Raw genomic sequence first — 16,449 nt, 5'->3', positions numbered from 1 at the left:
TGTAAGTAGTTGCAGGTGTGTGGCAAGTTCAAGTTTTGCTTTTTGGAACTTGCTGAAATTTTTTTTCCTAATATTTTTGGACTTGCAGTTGGTTGAATCCACAGATGTGGATACAGAGGGTCGGTTGCACTGGTCAGGTGTTTGTGGGTTTGTCTCATGTTATTATCAAGGAAGAACTGTTACTGAGTCCAAGCTTGTACCGCTTGGTGCACGACAGGTCAATGAATTGAGACACGAGGTGTTGAGGCAAGGAATAGTGACGATTTGGAAAGCCAGCAGACAGAGAAGCTGGCGGACTAGTGTGCTAAGGAACCATCTTACCTGAGTTAGAATTCAGGCTTCTTTTATACCAAAAGGGGAGGGGTTGTGGCTGGTTGTTGCAGATCCCTTGGTACTGGCCAGACTCAGAGGGGTGTGATAATCCTTTGTTCTTGCAGCCGTCCACGGTTGGTCGGGTCATGATGTTCTCGTAAACCTTCAACAAGTTCTGCAACTTTTTAATCTCTATACAAATGAAAAGTGTTAAGCCTTTAAAATGCAAGCCTGGGAGGCAGAGCCTTGTGGAAGGACTATTATGTGTATTTCAGGCTGTGGACAACGTTCTTTCTCCGTTTGGTAACACAAAGGTGCAGAGCCAGCATGACTAAGCACAGGCAACAACACAACCGTTAGAGTTAAAGGAATAGATCCAATATAGAGCCAGGTTGTTCTTCTGTGTTACAGAACTAGGGTTATGGGTTTTGGAGAGTAACATCTCCAAATGTTAGGTGAAGTACCCTTCCTATAGCTGGGAACTTCGCAATCAACATAACTTATTACTGATATGCTAACCCTTATCACTTGGCCAGGGCAGTGTCTGCCAAGTTTCTCCACTGTAAAGTTACCTTTCCCTCCTTTCCATGCTGGGCTGTCTTGGAAGCAAGAGATAATCAAGGTGGGGTGGGTGGGGCAGAGATTGAGCCCCATCTCCTGTAGGGAGGCGTATTTACATAAACGACTGGAATTTTCCTGTTAGGCTGATCCTGGGACACGTCCGCCAACAGGGGCAGCAGGGTGAAGTGGGGCTGGGCTGCCCTGCAACGGGTTCAGGGCGGACTGCGACCCGAGGCAGGGCGGGGTCGAGGCAACTTCGGGCAGGAAGTGGGGGAAGGTCCGGGATTGCGAGGCCCGGAGGCGAGGCGGAAGCTGGCGGGCCAAGGCGCGGGGAGGAGTCCGCTCTGGGATGCGCGCACTTGGCGGTTCCTTCCCTGGTGGTACGGAAGGACTGCGTAGGTCGGCTTTTCAGAGCGCAGTTCCCGGTCCACGGACCACAGGGTTTTCTTCCCCCCGGCGCCCCGGTCCAGCTTTGGGGCACTCTGACCCCAGCCAGTTTTGGCGGTGGCGCCTCCGGAACACAATGCGCATGCGCACGCCGAGAGGCTGAGGCCCGCGGCGGAAAGAGGGCTCCGCCTGGCGACTGAGGGCGTGGGTCAGTTTGGACTCGAGGCGGGCCTGGCGGCGCTCTATCCCTCCCCCCGCTGCTGCGGCTCGCTTCTTTAACTCGCGAGCATCTGGCGCGCTGTTCTGGGTTTCCACGTGGGCCCGCCCACCGCCGTCTTGAAGCTGTGCCAAGGTGAGCGGGTCGACTTCCGGGGCTGGGCCTACCGTTGCCCAGGTAACGGGAACCTGCTCCTGCCGGAGCTTTCCATATATTTTAATTTTGGGGGGTCAAAAAGAGAGCTGAGTTCGGATAGCCTACCCCCGCCAGGCCTGGCAAAATGCTGCTCATTACAGTACCCACCCACCCCCACCCCCCGTTATCTGGGAATCGTTCATTTAGCGAATGTCGACCCGAGAAGCCGCTGTGCAGGCGCGAAGGACCCCAAGGTCGGGTGTTTGTAACTGGTCGGGGTCTGAGCTCGCCCCCTGCCCAGCCAACCCGGCGGCCGGAAAACGGAGGGGGCTGGGGAGGGGCGGGGTGTGTCGCAGCTGTGGGGCGGCCTCACGTCTAGGGGCTGAGGACTGGGGGCGAGGACAGTGCAGCCAGCTGTGCTGTCGCCTTGGCGCCACGTGCACAGCTCGCTCGCCGGACCCCGGGACCCGCGCGCGGCCGGGCCGGGGGTCAGTGTGGACGCGTCTCGGCCCGTGAGCGGGCGGGGCGCTGGGGACCCGGAGGGGACGAGCCGCCGGTGGCCCTGGGACCGGACTTGCCAACTTCGGGTCGATCAAATAGTGAACCTTCCAGTGCTGGGGTGGGATAGTAATAGAGCTTGGAGTTCGTGTCTTGTTATTAATTTCAGTTCGGTAGCTTTTAGTGGTTTTTAAAAAAACAGTGGTATGGTTAAAATGCACATATATATGCAGTTAAGTAATATTCATATTATGTCACTTATGTACTCATACATACATAAGGCACAGACTAGGAGGATACAGAAGTAATAGTAAAAGTCCCCTCCCCGTGCATATTTTTTAATATCCTTCCTTAAAGCCTCTTGTTTTATAAACATAAAATGTGCACAGTATCAAACTCATAAGGGATCATTGAATTTGTTCTGCAACTTTAGTTTTTCATGTAATATATCTTGGACATTTTTACATCTTAACGCATACTTACTATTAATGGCTTCATATAGCAGGCCACTCCATTATCTGATCATGCTGGTGTGTTTAATAGATTTCATTTTTATATTTCCGAGGAAGTAACGTATAGAAACTGTAGTCATTTTAGATTTTCTTATCTCTTTGTTTTGTCTGTTCTCTTGGCTCTCATTTTCTCCCTAATCTGTGGCAAACCCCCGCTTAGTTTATATTTATTTCAGGATGCTGGTTTTAAGGACAAATCATTATTTACTTCACGCTGAAAGAGGATTTGGTTTTTTTCTCTAAGACTTCCTAGCAGATGGGGGCTTCAGGACTACTGTTTATTCAAAGTACAGATAGGTTGGTGCTTAGTAAGTGTTGATTATCGTTGATGTACACGTCACCAAAGCACACAATTATGAAATCAGTTATGAGGATTTCTATGATTAATCAGCATGTAATAGGACCTCAAGATAAAACTGTTTTAGAGGGACCAATATAATGGGCATTCCATTACTGCGCATGATTTAGGTCAGAGTATAAACAATTTATATACAAAAACACTTTAGAGAAATGGTTTACTAAATAGTTACATTTGTATATTTAAATCTTTATAGGTACAATCAACAGTGATTATCATACAGCTGGAAAGAAAGGCAGAGATAATGCTTTTTATTTTAGATTGGGCAATTAAGCAGAAACTGCAGTTTTAGTATGAAGAACGGAGGTGGAAGAACAAGCCGAATCAGAAGACGAAAACTCTTCACAAGTTCTGAATCAAGAGGAGGTACAGTTTTGATTCTTTTGGTGCCAGTGATGGAAAAAAGGAATCCTTTGTTGATTGCTATTAACACATAGCTTTTCTCAGAGGCACACGAGCAATGTTAAATTTATTTATTTTTTATTTATTTATTTTTGGCTGCGTTGGGTCTTCGTTGCTGCGCGTGGGCTAGTTGCGGCGGAGCGCGGCTTCTCACTGCAGTGGCTTCTCTTGTTGCAGAGCACGGGCTCTAGGCACGCGGGCTTCAGTAGTTGTGGCTCGCGGGCTCAGAGTGCAGGCTCAGTAGTTGTAGTGCACGGGCTTAGTTACTCCGGCTTAGTTACTCCGCGGCATGTGGGATCTTCCCGGGCTGGGGCACGAACCCTTGTCCCCTGCATTGGCAGGCGGATTCTTAACCACTGCGCCACCAGGGAAGCCCATGAGCAGTGTTCATAGAGAATACTTCTTAAAGAATATTCTTTTAAATAGTGCCATTATATTCTTTTAAACCCTTGTAGAAATACAGATATATTGCTTCAACTATGTCTTCTTTGGGGATGACTCCCAGGTTTCTGTTTCTGGTCCTGACCTCTCTGCTGACCTCTAGCTACCTAAAGGATATTAATATTTGGATGTAAATTTATCACTTCAAGTTCAGTGTAACCCAGTCTGAACGAGATACCGTATGTGAAAGTGCTTGGACCACTGGAGAGTACTACATAAATGCAGTTGTTATTTTTCGTAAAAATTAATAGCACTCCTCCTAGCTGACCCCCAGCGTGTCAGCACCATGGAGGTAATCTTTGATCACGTATCCTTCTTTGCTCTCTGGAGCCCATGTCCTACTGACTCTCACCTGGCCTTTCTTAGGTTCACTTCTCCCTCTCTGTTCTACCCAGAGATGACTTCAGCCAGCTCTTGGCTGGTTCACTACATTCTTGTTTTCTTCCCTGCTGGTTGTTCCATTTGTCACTGTCAGTCTAACTTTCTTACAGGATGTAGCCTTTTTGGTATAGGGGCCTCCAGGATCCTCATTCTCTCTCTCTCTCTCTTTTTTTTTTGGGCCGTGCCACACGGCATGCAGGATCTTCCCCAGCCAGGGATTGAACCCGTGCCCCCTGCATTGGGAGCACAGAGTTTTAACTACTGGACTGCCACAGAGTTTTAACTACTGGACTGCCAGGGAAGTCCCCCTCATTCTCTTTTGTGTGCTCTCTGAATTCCTGCCTGACATCAACTGCCTTTCTAAGTGGCTCCCCCGCCCCACTCCCTGTGTTGGCAGTATGTTCTCCGCTCACCATTTCCTGAGCACACCTCCCACATTTCCACCTCTGCCATTCCTCAAGGTCCTTCTTCAACCAAAACATCGTTCTTCCCTTCTCCCTGCTTGTTCAGTTTCTCTCTAACCTTCGGGGCAGAGTTGAGATCTTATGGTTTTGGTAATGCCATTTCCAGTTCTCACTAATGTCACTGGGTTATCATGCTTATTGGGTATTATTCTTTAGGAGCTATGGTTTTCCAGTTATTTTTCATGGAAGTCTTGTTTCCCCAACTAAAATGTTAACTTTTTGAGGGTGAGGAACATGTTGAACGCTCTCCACAGTGGTTAATAGTGCTGGGAGTGTAGTAGTTGCTTATTAAATGTTCTTGCTGTAAACTCTGTTCTCTAGGTTATGATAACGTATTTTAGCAGCCTTAGATTTTGGATCACGTATTTTTTTAGAAAACACTTTCATTGAAGTATAATTGACATACAATGAATGTCACATATTTAAAGTGTATAATCTGATAGATTTTGACATATGTATACACACAGTAAGCCATTATCGAAATCAAGGTATGAACATATTCATCACCCCAAGAAGTTTCCTTGTTTCCCTTTGTAATCCTTTCATCTTGCGCTCTTTGAACCCCCCCCCCGCCTCCATCTTCAGACAGCCACTGATCTGATTCCTTTCACTATTGATGTGTTTGTTTTATAGTTTTCTTTAATCATATAGTATGCATTCTTTTTTATCTGCCTTCTTTTACTCAGCATAATTATTTTGAGATAATTCTCTGTTGTGTGTATCAACAAGTCATTCTTTTTTATTGCTGATAATATTCCATGATTTGTTTACTTCAATTGTTCCAGCAATATTTATTGAAAAAACTATCCTTTCTCCTCGGAACTGCCTTTGCATTTTGTGAAAAGCCAGTTATCCACATATGTGGGTCTGTTTTAGACTTTCTTTTCTGTTCCATCGATTTCGTTGTCTGTCTTGATGACAGTATCACACAGTCTTAGTTACTGTAGCTTTATAGTAATAAAAAGTCTTGAAATCAATATTTCAAAGTGGTCTTGGCTATTCTAGGTTCTTTGCATTTCCATATGAATTTTAGAATCTTGTCAATTTCTACAAAAAAGCCTGCTTACATTTTGATTTGGATTGTATTGAATCTATAGATCAATCTGGGGAGAACTTGACTTCTTAACAAGTATTGAATCTTCCAACCCATAAGCAAGATGTATCTCTCCATTTGTTCAGATTATTGATTTGAGATCTTAAAAAAATTAAAAAAAATTTTTAATTGTAGTAAAATTACATGTAACATAAAATTTACCATTTTAACAATTTTTAAGTGTAGTTCAGTAGTGTTCAGTACATTCACATTGTTGTACAACCAGTCTCCGGAATTCTCTTCATCTTGCAAAACTGGAACTCTATACCCATTAAGTAATAACTCCTCATTCCCCTCTCCCCCTAGCCCCTGGCAGCTACCACTCTACTTTTTGTTTCCATGAACTTGGCTATTCTAGATACCCCATGTAAGTGGAATCATATAGTATTTGTCTTTTTGTGAATGGCTTATTTCACTTTCAATAATGCCCTGAGGATTCATCTATAAAGCATGTGTCAGCAGGATTGGTTCCTTCTGAGAGCTGTGAGAGAAGGGTCTGTTCTAGGCCTCTCTTTTTGGCTTTGTCGTTGGCTGTCTTCTCCCTGTGTTTCTTCTATCATCTTCCCTCTGTTCTTGTGTCAAAATTTCCCTTATTATAAGGACATCAGTCGTACTGGATCCAGGTCCACCCCGATGACCTCATTTTAACTTGGTTACCTCTGTAAAGACCCTATCTCTAAATAAGGTCGTATCCTGAGGTACTGAGGGTTAGGATTTCAACATATGAATTTTTGGGTACACAATTCAACCCATAATAGATGCCTTTTATTTATTTTTCTTTGCCTTTTGCACTGGCAAGAACCAGTGTAGTGTTGAATAGTAGTGGGGAGAACAGACATCCTTCTGTTCCTGATCTTGGGGGGAAAGCACGTAGTTTTTCATCTTTAAGTATGTCAGCTGTAGGTTTTTTGTTAGATATTTTTTGTCGTGTTGAGGAGGTTCCCTTCTATCCTTGTTTGCTGGGAGTATTTATCAGGAATGAGTGCCAGATTGTGTCCAATGCTTTTCCTGCATCTTTGAGATGATCTTGTGGTTTTTCTATTTTAGTTTACATTATTTGTGCATGTTTTAAAATTTATTCCCTTTTATGATATGACTGTCTGAGACAGTTCATCAGAGATTTACTTTTTAAATGGTGATCTGATTATATAGTGATTTTAATCACCAGTTTTCCTTTCCTCTCTTGATTAGGGAATGAGAGCTACAAGCCTGAATTTATAGAGCTTAAGAAGTGGCTGAAAGATAGGAAGTTTGAAGATACAAACTTAATACCTGCTCGTTTTCCAGGTAAGGTCTGACATTCAACTCTCACATGAGAGACATGTGGGCCCAGGTGGTAGGAAAGCAGGGGTGATTCTTGCAGGTGGGCTGTATTCTTTCTGGGGGCATATCATCTCCTCAACCCGACAAAAAATATCTAACATCTTCTGTTGTGTGGCAGCCTTCCTGCCTTGTAGGTGTAATATTTACTTGACCTTATTCTAAAAATGAGTTTAAGTGGCTTGTGGAGAGAAATTCCAAAATGGTGAAATAAAATTAAGTGTTAGAAAAGGGAAATGAGAATAGAAAAATAAGACGAAGGCAGGGATAAGGATAACACATAAAAGCCATGATTGTGAAATTTCTTACCCCTGTCAGAGGTGAGCTACAAATTTGACTCATCTTTCCGGCAGCCCAATGTATATGATTAATTAGCTGAATCTTAGTGTTCTGTAAACCCAGCTAAATCGTTTACTCATCAGAAGTACAGGTATTTCTGGAACTTAGACCTGAGGGAAACATCTTCACTGGGCTTTTCTGGGAGGACATTGTGTAATGTGGGGACTGGTGTCCCCATCAACCTGCTTCTGGTGATTTCACGGGATTTTCAAGCCATGCAGGCTGATGGGATTATCCCTTATCAGGAGCATCACCGTAGTTTTCTAAGGGGAGGGGTTCCAGAGAACCAGCAGGGGTGCTTGGTCCCTGGGGGAGGCTCCAGGAGAGGAGCCCTTAGGGAAGCCTCAGCGGTATTGCCCCCCGAGTGTTGGAGGAGGAGCCCCTGTGTGGCCCTGGCGTCCACAGTCACCTGAACAGGGGTGGGTGAACATTCTCTTCTGGAAGGTGAGGAGCTTGTTGTGAAGGTTGGATTAACATTGTTTTCTGAAAATTGAGGAGCTTGTCATGGAGTTTGGGTTAACATTCTCTTCCGGAACATTCTCTCACAGAAGTTGGGCAGCTTGTTATGGGCTTGTGCCTGCATACAAGGCGACCCAGCTCTGTCCACAAGTGGGCTTGAGGTAACCACAGAGAGGACCACCTGTCTCTGTGCTACAGAGCTGCTGTAGCACAGAGACAGTTATGTGCTGAGGGCCTTGAAGTTCTGTATCACAGGGCAGGTGCAGACATTTCACCTTGTAAAATATTTAGATCATATGCCTCTGAATGCTTCCCTTGGCGATTAAAATGGTCATTCAAGTACCCATTAGGTAATTTAACTTTGGGCAAACTAACTTCCTCATATATCACCCAAGATAAATGGTTTACCATGTGTGCCCCTGGTCCAGTGAGGCGATGTGTGTAAAGTTGTTCCCTATGTGTCAGTTATACATGATGACTTTGGGCTAAAATACTTGATTTGAACCAACTTCTATTAGGATTGCTCCTTCTTTATGATGGTGAACCATATTTATCAGCCTCTAACAGAATGTTTAACTTTCTCTTTTTGTGTGTCAAGGAACGGTCAGTAAAAACCATACTCTTAGATTTTACTGGATGGAGTTCTTTATGAGATGATCAAGGGAAAGTAGTGTCAGGAGTGGATTTGCTGTGCCTAAGGCCTGCCTACTCCTCGGGTGTCACTTTGCCTTAAGAAGGGTAGGTTTAAAATTGTCAAGCGGGAATTGGCATATGGTTTCAATCGAATGCCTGAAAATAAGTAATCTGTCTGTGGTTTGAAGCAGTGAAGAGTTAGCAGTTTTAAAAGTAGGAGCAACTTTCTCTGGGCCCACCTCCAGATTCATGGTCTTGGAGGAGCTAAAGCAAAGTGGTTTGGCAGTGATCAGAACCCAGTACTTACAGTTCTGGGGTCAGGGAACCTTCTGCCTTAGCTCGGGCTGCCATAGCAAATTACCATGGACTGGGCGGCTTAAAACGGTCCTTTACTTCTCACAGTTCTGGAGGCTGGGAAGTCTAAGATCATGGTGTGGGCAGATTCAGTGTCTAGCGAGGACCAATTTCTGCTTTGCAAATTCCCATCTTCTTGTTGTGTCCTCACATGGTGGAGAGCTGGGAGCTGGAGCAGGCTCTCTTGTCTCTTCTTATAAGAGCACGAATCCCATTCACGAGGGCTCCACCCTTATGACCTAGCCACTTACCAGAGGCCCTACCTTCTAAAGCCATCTCACTGGGGGCTGAGAAATCAACATATGAATTTGGGGGGACACAAGCGTGCGGTCTGCAACACCTTCCCTAAGGGCTTTCTGTATCTTCAGCTCTTAATCAGTGTGTGATAGGAGAGCATGCTGACGGGAGTCTGTCAGAATGGACAGAATCCTGGGGAGTTAGTCCTGGTTTGTGGCAAGGCTCCCAAGTTGCAAGCAGGGTTCAGTCTTTAGACTCTGACCTGATTTGTGCTTTGGGAGCTGACCCTAGTATTTCCTTTTAATGCTAAAAGCACTGTCCAAATCGGGGCCTCCTGGGTAGATGGATGGTAGCAGAAATTATAAGGCAGGGAGAGGTCTGTAATAAGATCCTCGTGGCCACTTGCTACCTTGCCTTAGTAAGTGCAGGTTACTGTGATCTGCTTTCTGATCTCCTGAATACTATATTGTAGACATATAGGTAAAGTATCTTCCGGATTTATTCGACATGCCAAGTTCTGTTCATGTGTGCTCGAAGAGAAATTTCCACTTAAATTAGCACGTGAATTTTTTTTTTTTGCGGTACACGGGCCTCTCACCGCTGTGGCCTCTCCCGCCGCGGAGCGCAGGCTCCGGAGGCGCAGGCCCAGCAGCCATGGCTCACGGGCCCAGCCGCTCCGCGGCACATGGAATCTCCCCGGACCAGGGCACAAACCCGTGTCCCCTGCATCGGCAGGCGGACTCTGAACCACTGCGCCACCAGGGGAGCCCAGCACATGAATTTTTTTAAAAGATGACCCCACAGAAAAAAATCCTCTCATTAGTAATTGATTTCAGGAAGGGTTCTGGCCCACGGGGATTAACTCCACAGTGGGACACACAGAAGAAATTAAGTAAGTTCTTAAAACCAAAACCGTGTGTTTGAGCAGACAGACGCTTCCGGGTAGGGAGATAACTCATCAAATCAAACTTGCCAGATACCGGACGGGACTCGAGGCGGGAATTTCCTCCAGGAACCTGCAGCTTCCGCTAGTCCCGCAGGCATTGACCTTTGCTGAATTATATACCCTCCTAGCTGAGAGAAAGAAGTCAACAACTGTGGATTTGAGAAGATGACTAGAGAGACTCCGTATGATAGTTACAGGTCATACATATTGTGCCCATCCCTGCCGGAAAAGCTGTCGTCTGACTGTTGCAGGAGGGCAGCCTTGGGCACAGAGGGGTAGACGTCTGCGTGTTGGTGGCATTGACAGAGCTGCTGTGGAGGTTAGTGTTGTGAGTGTGCTCTGGCCAAGGCCTTGGCTCAAGGGGAGCAGCTGGCCCTGGATCTACCCTGCTGAGCTCGTCAGGTCACGGAGGCTGTGGCTAATGGCTGCCTGGCTGGGGTGGGGAGGGGGTAGGCCTCAGGCTTTGAGGGACCTGAGTGAGCTTTACTGGTCATTCGGTTAAAGACTCGAGATCATGACTGGGGAAGGCCGGGTCTGGCAGTGGGTAAAAGTGGCCTGTGGGTCCAGCCTCTGAGGTTGGGTGGGCGTTAGGGTTAGGCTCCACCCCGGCTGGTGAGCCCCAGGGGAGAGAATCCAGCCTCACGTTTCCTGTAAGAGACCCAGCAGCAGATCTGCCTAAAGGTGATGGTCTTTAGGTGTTGACTCTGAAGCTGACTTTGCCCTTCAAGATTATAAGCACAGAAGGAGGTCGGGCCATTTTCCAGAATAGCTTCTTTTTTAAAAAAAATTTATTTTCGGCTGTATTGGGTCTTTGTTGCTGAGCACGGGCTTTCTCTAGTTGCGGCGAGCAGGGACTACTCTTCGTTGCAGTGCACGGGCTTCTCATTGCGGTGGCTTCTCTTGTTGCGGAGCATGGGCTCTAGGCGCATGGGCTTTAGTAGTTGTGGCACGTGGGCTCAGTAGTTGTGGCTCACGGGCTCTAGAGCACAGGCTCAGTAGCTGTGGCGCACGGGCTTAGTTGCTCCGCGGCATGTGGGATCTTCCTGGACCAGGGCTCGAACCCGTGTCCCCTGCATTGGCAGGTGGATTCTTAACCACTGCACCACCAGGGAAGCCCCAGAATAGCTTCTTGATCCTTTGGTTCCCCTGGGAGTCAAAGGATACGAGACACTCAGCTTCAGCTTTGTGTAATTTTGAAGTTCATCCACATCTTTTATGCAAAATAGTATCTCTAAGACCTTGAAGAAAGAGTAGGATTTACCCTTTTTCTGTCTTTGCATTCCTAGGTACAGGAAGAGGGCTGATGAGCAAAACATCCCTACGGGTGAGAATTTCTCTCTTATCTTGAAACCCAAAGTAGAGTTTGCTGCTTTGTTTTTGTTTTTGTGGTTCACTCAAGTGAATTAAAGATATTTTAGACGTACAGTTTTTTATTTTTTACTTAATGGATAGTTTTGAATACAGTTCTGTCAGTTAGAATTAAGTTTGCAGCGTATAAGAGACAACCCCAAGGTAACAGAGCGCAAGTGTCTCGTGCCGTCATGTGAACAAGTGTGGACGGGCAGACCTGGGCTGGTGTGCTGGTCTCTCGGGCTCCGTCCAGCTCTTATCCATGTTCTGAGAGGGAGCCCCACACCCTCAGCTCCAGGGTGCAGCTCCAGGAGCTTGAGCAGCAGGACGGCGCAAGGAGTGAGGAAGGGCAGGCTTCCCCTCACCCCGGAAATTCCAGCTCCCAGCTGCCGCGAGCTCCCAGCTGCCGCGAGCCGCACCCTTCAGGTGGGACTGCATGGGGAGCAGGAGCAGGGAGCGCGTTGTGGGGGGTGGCCAGCAGGGTTTGTAAATCGGATCATACTGTAAATGCGCTGGGGATGGGCTGGGGGCGGAAGGGAGCTGCTCGAATCTGAACATCCATAGTAAGTACGGCCGGGCAGCCCAGCAGGCTGCTAACCCTCCTAGCTTCTGTCTCCTCACCTGGGAAGCGGGAGGTAAGTGATGCGGATGCTCTCCAAGGTCTGTTTTAGTTCTTCTGTGCTACTTAAAGGGTATCTAATGCACGGTTTTCTGTAAAGCTAGAAATTAATTCCTTAACTTATTTGTAATGATCTTAATTTTCTGTTTCAAAATTGTTTTATTTTTACTTCCTTAATTTAATTTATAAAAAAACCCAGCTGTGTATATATCTTTAGCCTAAAGAATGGTAGCTTTTAATGTTATAATTCTATTATGCTATCTTAATTTTTTTATTAAACATTTAAAATTGTAAAATTTACACAACATAAAATTTACTATCTTAACCCTTTTTAAGTGTGCAGTTCAGTAGTATTAAGTACATTAACATTGTTGTGCAATATTTTTCTTTTTGAGGGGAGGTATATGACTTCATTGTGTAGCAGAAGTTGGGGGGAGAAATATACCTCTCACGAATACAGCAGTGGCTATGGGCAGTTTTTGTTAAGATCATGAAATGATAATTGGCAGTTGCTTTACATGTACTTTCAAATGTGGCTTTTTTGTGAAAACTTTTTGAAAATTGAGATGTATTTTACACATAGTGAAATGCACAGATGTAAAGTGTCCAGTTTGATGAGTTTTGATGATGAAGTCATTTACCCCAGTCAAGACATAGAGCATTTTATTAAGTGCCTTTTTTTAAATCAGAAAGTCATGGGATGTCAGAGCAGGAAGGGACTGTAGTGACCATCCCAACTCAATCTTGAATCACAGATGAGGAGACCAGAAATTGAACCCAGGAGATTTTTTTTTTTTTTTTTTTTGCGGCACACGGGCCTCTCACTGTTGCGGCCTCTGCCGTTGCGGAGCACAGGCTCCGGACGCGCAGGCTCATTGGCCATGGCTCACGGGCCCAGCCACTCTGCGGCATGTGGGATCTTCCCGCACCGGGGCACGAACCCGTGTCCCCTGCATCGGCAGGCGGACTCTTAACCACTGCGCCACCAGGGAAGCCCTGGCTGTGATGTTTAACCAACTTAGGTGCCAGTTATGATGAAAGCAGGATCTTATATCTGGCTTCTTAGTGCTTTCTTTCTGATGTGTCTTCCTTGACATCTTGATTTTTCTTTCTATGTTTCTGTCTCAGTGGGAGAAACTGAAAGCTATACTTTGGCAGGTGGTCAAATGAGACCCTTGTGCTGGGGGGGCTGCCTTTCTTTCTTTAGCCACTTGGCGCAGGTTATATGGCGAGTAGGCCATTGCTGGGAATAGTCACTGGACACATGGATTTCACTGGAAGAATTTTTTGGCGTGGTTTCTGTCTGTTGCCTATAGGTAGCACTATTTCCTGGTGTCAGAAAATGAAGGGATAATATGATTCGAGTTGTCAGTGTTTCCACATTCCTTTCTGGTGGAAGGTTGACTGGTGGTGGGTGTCAGTCACACAATTAACCTTTAATTCTTGCTGGGGATGTAGTATCTATCCCTGGCGTGGGAGCAGCCTTGCCTGCGTCTGCTGACTTAAACTGGGGAGCCCATCCCCTGAGGGCTCTTCGGTCATCGGTGGTTGGGCTCTGCTGGGTTCTTATTAGATGATTGTGGAATCAAGGGCTTTAAAGACTCATTCAGGTCCTTCCCAAAGCATGGATGTCCTAAACTTTACTTTCTTTTTGCCAAGGAGGGACAGATGATTATCTCATTGCCTGAGAGTTGCCTGCTCACCACGGACACAGTGCTTAGAAGCTACTTAGGGGCGTATATTGCTAAGTAAGTGACTGCTCACCTGCTTGTCTGGGCCAAGTGCTTCTCCCTTAAAGTTTATATCATTGGAGAGTGTGTCGTCCAAGACGTAGCTCATTAGGACCCAGCCCTTTCACGTAGCTAACAAATATCTGAAATGATTTGAAAGGTTTACTCTGTTTTATGAAGTTGATTCTTAATTCATTGTAAACTGCGTTTTTAAGGTTTTAATAGGCTGCTTGGGATGTGGGTTTGAATCCTGATCTAACCTTACTAGAAAATAAGGATTAAATGGGATAATAGATGTAAATCACGGCTGAGTGCCTTGTCTCATGACACTCCACTCTCCTCCGTTGTAGTAGGTCTTGACAAATTCTATTTACTCTTTCATTTTTACCCTTATTGTACTTGCTTGAATTCCCCTTCAGCTCTGAAGAGCTGTTGACAGTATGAGAGAGTTGGTTTTGTTTGGCAGAGAAGAGAGGAGGCCAACATGGGAGCTGAGAACTATTTTCTGGCTTATGTTATAGGGGGTCTCTGTTTTGGGTGGGTTTCTGAGGACAGTGTGAGGGAGATCCTCAGCATAAGGGGTTTCTAAATTATAAAGGTTGAAAGATTGTATTGTTTCTCAACCCACAGTAAGTTCTGGACTTTTTTTCCCTGGCTTACTTTTGTAAGAGGGCTGGTGTATTTTCACTGGCCTGAGTAGAGGCAAGGATGCTCTTAGTATTAACATTTTCTGAAAGTTTGAGTAGAACGCATGGTATTTTAGGAATCTGAACTTTGAAGGATTAATGAAAACTTTCCTAAATACATTCATGCAACATGTGATCTTTTTATTGGTAACAAATAAAAACACTGCGATGTATAATTTGCAATAGAATGGGTACATTTAGGATAAAAGCTTTAGATCTGTAACAGGTATATAGTGAGCCTCTTCAGTTTTCTGCCTGGGTTAGTATCATATGATAGAACTTTCTGCAATGATAGCATTGTTTTACCTTGTGCTGTCTGGTACGGTAGCCACCAGCCACATATGGCTCAAGAGCACTTGAAATGTGGCTTGTATGACTGGGGAATTGAATTTTCAATATTATTTAATTAAAAAAAATAAAAATTGAAATAGCTATATGTACGCAGCGGTTACTGTGTTGGATGGGGCACGTCTAGGTTCTTTCCACCAGTTGCCCTCTACCCCCCAAGATTTATATCCTTAACCAAGTGGAACAAGTGAAATTCCAGCAAAAGCTTTAAAACTGGAGAACCAAGTTGGAAGCAAAGAGGCTTTTGCAAGAAAGAATCTCTGGCAAACAAAGCTGGAGCTCGGGTTAGTGAGCCAGTCCTTGTATCAGTGTGACTGGTTCACTGCATTTGTACTGGGGTGCAATCCGGGGAGGAAAGCCTTGAGGAAGGAAGACCTCTCTTGGGTGCATTAGGTGAGCTTGGCCACAGTCCCTCTGGGAGCAGAAGTAAGCCCTAGGATGTCTGTACCTCTTGCTTACGCCGTATTTTGAATGAAAGTAATTCCTTTAATCTGCTTTTCATTTTAAAAGGTGGCAGCCTCCTCCATCTCCTGTGCTGGCTCTTTGCACCTTTTTAGTTTCAGAAAAGCATGCTGGGGACCGGTCTCCCTGGAAGCCTTACCTGGAGGTTTTGCCCAAGGCCTACACCTGCCCTGTTTGTTTGGAGCCAGAAGTGGTGAATCTTCTTCCCAGACCTTTGAAAGCAAAGGCCAGAGAGCAGAGAACCCACGTGCAGGAGTTCGTTTCTTCCTCCAGAGACTTTTTCTCTTCCCTGCAGCCTCTGTTTTCGGAGGCCGTCGAGAGCATCTTCAGCTACAGCGCCCTCCTGTGGGCTTGGTGCACTGTCAACACCAGGGCTGTGTACATGGAGCGCGCGCCGAGGCAGTGCTTTTCCGCAGAGCCGGACACCTGCGTGCTCGCCCCGTTCCTCGATCTGCTGAACCACAGCCCTGACGCCCAGGTGAGACGTTAACCGGGAGACCTGTGTTTGGTTTCAATAGGAAGGATTCTAACGTGTAGAACCTGTGACTCGGAAAAGCCAGCAGAACCGCAGGGAGAGGTGCAGCTGGTAAACCCACCTGCTGTCAGGTAGGCTCCTCTCTTTCTTCCCGACCCTCTTTCCCCTCCGGCATCCTTTTCCTTTGCCACTTTCCCTGCTCTGCTCTCCAGGCCTGCAGATGGTCTATCCCCTCTATGCCCTGAACCCTAGCCCTCCCCCACCTCCCCGTGGTGCAGCATCCTTCTTCCTCCTCTCAGACCTGCGGCTAAAGTCTAGCTTGCTTTCCTGTCTCTTTCCCTTTCACACTTGGTGGCATCGCTGTCAGCATTTTGCCGTGATCTCTGAGGGACTTGCTCCTTCCCCGCTTGGAGCTCTGCAGTCTTAGAGGACAGGGACTTTGCCTTGTACTTTTTGTAACGCCAGTGCTCAGCACAGGGCCTGGCACGTAGTAGGCCTGTTCAATCAATCAACAGTTTCTGGCTGGATGGCTATTTGTGGGAAATTGTTAAGGGGTCCCACTTTGGGAGTCAGTCGGGGATCTCTTCTTCCCCAGGCTTCTCTGCTCCAGCACATAAAGGAGATGATTATATCTGCGGGGCACACGGGGCTGAAGGCCTGGCATGAGGGCAAAGGATGTCTGTGTGTCAGCTAACCTGTTGCCTGTTCAGGGTGCGCTTGCAGGCGCACT

The 16,449-nt window shown here is 46.2% G+C and overlaps 1 protein-coding gene across 9 annotated transcripts in view; it reads left to right on the top strand.

Moving 5' to 3' along the window:
- The first annotated feature begins 1,208 nt into the window (after positions 1 to 1,208).
- Positions 1,209 to 16,449, top strand: part of SETD4 (SET domain containing 4) — an 83,862-nt gene continuing 68,621 nt past the window's right edge. For 5 of the 9 annotated variants that reach the window (XR_009540814.1, XR_009540815.1, XM_060150904.1 and 2 more), the window contains exons 1-6: positions 1,209 to 1,612; positions 3,177 to 3,346; positions 6,953 to 7,048; positions 11,336 to 11,373; positions 13,678 to 13,766; positions 15,293 to 15,722. Coding sequence is in view for 7 of the 9 variants with exons in the window: in XM_060150904.1 (XP_060006887.1) it covers positions 3,274 to 3,346; positions 6,953 to 7,048; positions 11,336 to 11,373; positions 13,678 to 13,766; positions 15,293 to 15,722 (726 nt within the window). In the remaining 2 variants the exon portion in view is untranslated. Of the gene's footprint in view, positions 1,613 to 1,750; positions 1,867 to 3,176; positions 3,347 to 6,952; positions 7,049 to 10,177; positions 10,369 to 11,335; positions 11,374 to 13,677; positions 13,767 to 15,292; positions 15,723 to 16,449 lie in introns of those variants that run through there. The other 4 variants (XM_060150906.1, XM_060150905.1, XM_060150907.1 and 1 more) reach the window with 4 other exon arrangements.

Source organism: Lagenorhynchus albirostris, chromosome 5 (assembly GCF_949774975.1).
Source record: "Lagenorhynchus albirostris chromosome 5, mLagAlb1.1, whole genome shotgun sequence".
Lineage (NCBI taxonomy): Eukaryota > Metazoa > Chordata > Mammalia > Artiodactyla > Delphinidae > Lagenorhynchus > Lagenorhynchus albirostris.
This window is presented reverse-complemented; position numbering and strand designations above follow the sequence as displayed.